At 42.8% G+C, this 3,687-nt stretch overlaps 1 protein-coding gene across 1 annotated transcript in view; it reads right to left on the bottom strand.

Annotated features, from left to right (window-relative positions):
- The window catches only part of rassf4a (Ras association domain family member 4a), a gene marked incomplete at its 5' end in the record, with an annotated part of 19,650 nt that overhangs the window by 3,422 nt on the left and 12,541 nt on the right, over positions 1 to 3,687 (bottom strand). Inside the window, 3 exons of the mRNA XM_019870325.1 lie at positions 307 to 479; positions 1,118 to 1,197; positions 1,702 to 1,811. Of these exons, the coding sequence (XP_019725884.1) occupies positions 307 to 479; positions 1,118 to 1,197; positions 1,702 to 1,811 (363 nt within the window). The remainder of the gene's footprint in view (positions 1 to 306; positions 480 to 1,117; positions 1,198 to 1,701; positions 1,812 to 3,687) is intronic.

Below are 3,687 nucleotides of genomic sequence, written 5' to 3'. Positions count from 1 at the left end.
ACACACACACACACACACACACACACACACACACACACACACACACACACACACACACACACACAGGGCAGTCAAAGAGGAAGCGATGAAGCGCTCCTAATAGGGCTCATTAGTGAAATCCGCACATGGCCAACCTATTGTGAAATATGAACAGTGCAAGTACAGGAACATCCTCCCAGGAAAGACCTTCCCCTCTGCACCTGCGCCTGTGTGTGGACATGTTACCGTATGTGTGTGTGTGTGTGTGTGTGTGTGTGTGTGTGTGTGTGTGTGTGTGTGTGTGTGTGTGTGTGTACGTCTTTGTACCTTGTGGTTGTAGAAGTGTCCGTTGATGGAGAACCTGTGTGTGCGTAAACGCTGCAGGTCTCTGGCGGTGTTTGTCCTTGACCTCCTCTGGACGTGCATGAAGGAAGCGTCGCTTCTGGTCCTCGGCAGCTGTGGAGACTCCTCTTCCTCCAGCAACCCCTCCCCGTCCACACCTATATGAACAAAAGAAATTACTGAAACTTTTTGAATCGCCAGTTAATACTGGGTGTTCTCCAGTAGTAGATTTCCTCTCACGTTCCAGAAACATTCAGAATGTCTTCATTTCTCATGATTTGGAGGTGTCATTTGAGGTTAGGTTTTCATCATTCAAATCTACCAGACTTGTAAACAACACTCTTCTCTGTCGTTTTTATTTTCACTTTACAGGGTCTTTAAAGATTCTACACTGCACTGCACTGAATTCTACTGTAAATCCTGATAAATACCACACAGTCGTTCAATCTAGTAATCTGGATTGCAATGTTTGGGAGATCCACAGGGGATGAAATTGAATTTCAAATTGAACCGCAATACATAAAATGTTCTCATTCGAATAATCTTGTGCATCAGAGGTGAAAATTGCACACATTGAAAGCAGGAGCAGATCAGAGCAGCTAATAATTTTCGTCTGGTTACACGTGATCTGAATTGATCAGATTCTCATGATCAGATTACCTCTGCACGTGAGTTGTGGCATTATGGTGAGTGAAGCGAGGCTCCAATCTGGTCCTCAGCATGTAATCTGTAATCATCAGGTGTGTGTGTGTTTGTGTGTGTGTGTATAGGATTAACGCACACGTGCGATTCTCACCTCCAGGTCCATTTTCCCTGCTCAGTGAATTATTGTTCGACTCTGTTGATCGCGCCTTTGAAATTGCAGACATGTTATTCCTGCAGAAACAACAAACATGAAACATACACAATTTCCATGACTACACTGCAGACAAATTGATGTGCAAACAGTAGATTAGAAAATTGAGGAAAATTATTTCCATGGGCTCGACACAGTTATTTTCGCTTGATTGCAGATGATAATGAATGACCCGTGAAATCATCCATGTCTTTTAAAGTGAATGAGCAAAACGAGGTTACAAATATGTCGTAGATATGTTCAAAAAATTCGTATTCACCCGAGTTACCTCACAATCCGAAACTGACGTCTATTCATTTTGCTATGATGTACGATGGTATGAAAACAATGATCACAAAAGTAGGCCAAGTGTGTGGGACATCAACATCATGTACTCCTCAATGTTTGCTGGGTAACACAATGCAGGGTGGGGATACTTGTGTCCAATGAGGTGAAGTGTTAGTTGGACTCAAGTGCTCAATGAATGTGCACGTGTGCTTTTGTATGTCCAGCACAGTGAGGGCGAACAAACGCGCTTGTCGTACCGGCTGGGGCGCAGTCTTTCGTTGTCATCGTACATTTGTAGTCTGATTGGCCGATGCAGACCCCAGTGGATGTTCAGCAAACCTTCCAGCATGAGGCCCCACTCCTCCTCCTTTACAAGCGCGCACGCACACACACACACACACACACACACACACACACACACACACACACACACACACACACACACACACACACGCTGCTCAGAGAGGAAATCCTGCCACAAAGGCTCAATGTCAGGTGTACGTGCAAGAACAGGCGCTCCAGGGCATCTGGAGCGCCCCGCCTTTTTTATTACAACGCAGGGGTGAAGTCATGCCTGTGGAGCACGTAGGGCCACAGTCAGGACTGCTTTGGGTCACGTACTCTTGGTGCAAGGGCAAAACATTTTACTTGACCAATTGGAGGTCAATCTCTACTTTTAGCTCCAAAAGAGAAACCTTGTCATTTTTTTTTTATTTTTATGTTAGCACATAAACAGGCAAATGGCTTTAAAGTAGAGGGCAAAACATGATATTTTTCCCCATTAATAGCTATCGGTACTTTTTGAGCCAAATTTAAACATTTTGAATTGTTAAAATTTTTTATAAATCAATTGTATGGGGTGGGTGAGGGAGCTTGAGGGGCACTTGTAAGATTAGTCAAACGGCAAATAGAGAGAAGCTGTCTACTTTCTGGTTCATGGACAATGATGTAAAACGTTTGGAATTACAGAAGTACGGTGGCCAAGAAGCATCACACTAAAATGAGACAAACTGAAAAAAAAATTCTCTAAAAATAAATAGATAAATACTTTCACCAAGTTCTTATTGACACAAAGAGTCAAAAAGTCCCCTGGCGATTTTACAGTATACCTTCTGCGAGATTCACGATTTTGTTTTGGGTCAGTAAAAGCGTTTCACGTTTGTTTTTACTTTGGTGAAACGGTATTTTACGATATAAATTTTCAGAGTTGGAAAAAGTGTCTCACAGTAGCAAGACTTTATTAGTTTGCGTCATTATTTTCAATTTCACTGCAAGATTTTGACAAGTTTTCAACAAGTTGATAAAGCCTTATCACTCAATAGGAATACAATCACTGGAGAAAAAAAAAGGTTAATTAGTAGTAGAAAGTATCAATGTTTCCATTTATGATGACAGTTTACACATCTACAGTTATCCAACTCTATAATTTGGTATTTACAAGCTGTGAACGTGCACAACGAATCAGGAGTGTGAGTGAGTTGGCCCACAAAGCCAACATGCGGAGAGCTGTTTTGAAATGTCAAGAGAAGCAGCTGAGTGTGTTTTATTTAATATTTTCTTTTTCTCAGTTTGTCATGGCCAGAGGGAAGGCTAAATTGCTCCCATGGATGGCTTCATTGTTCCTGCAATGTAAACATTGACTGAGCAAGCCCGCAAACACACTGCTCCAAGGTTTCCGCAACAGGCATGGACACACCTTCCACACACACACACACACACACACACACACACACACACACACACACACACACACACACACACACACACACACTTACCCACACACACACACACACACACACACACACACACACACACACACACACACACACACACACACACACACACACACTCACGCGCACACACACACACACACACTCACGCGCACACAGTAAGGTCAGCAGAGTTATATTTAGCCGTCACGCCTAATCAGCCTGGTGCAGGCTGCCTCTATAAAGCTGAGATCCGAACTCCACAGTCAGACGTTTGACTGAGACGACCTCACTGCATCACTCTGCTATATACATCGCGACTAGGACTACAAGTGGATCGACAAAGGTGAGCCAGCTTCCTCTTGTTACTTCATACAAGATAGTAATGCGTCTATGTATGACAGATATACTGTAAATGCCTACCATTTTGAGGGATACGAGGGGGCTTCACAAAAACCACAAAAAAGCTAATTATGCATGATAGGTTTAAAAAAAAAAATCTCTGAATCTGTAAATTTCGGAGTTTCAAATAAA

This window comes from Hippocampus comes, unplaced genomic scaffold, assembly GCF_001891065.2.
Source record: "Hippocampus comes isolate QL1 unplaced genomic scaffold, H_comes_QL1_v1.1 scaffold76, whole genome shotgun sequence".
NCBI classification, from domain to species: Eukaryota; Metazoa; Chordata; class Actinopteri; order Syngnathiformes; family Syngnathidae; genus Hippocampus; species Hippocampus comes.
Note: the sequence above shows the minus strand (reverse complement) of the source record. Positions and strands in the feature narration are given on the sequence as shown.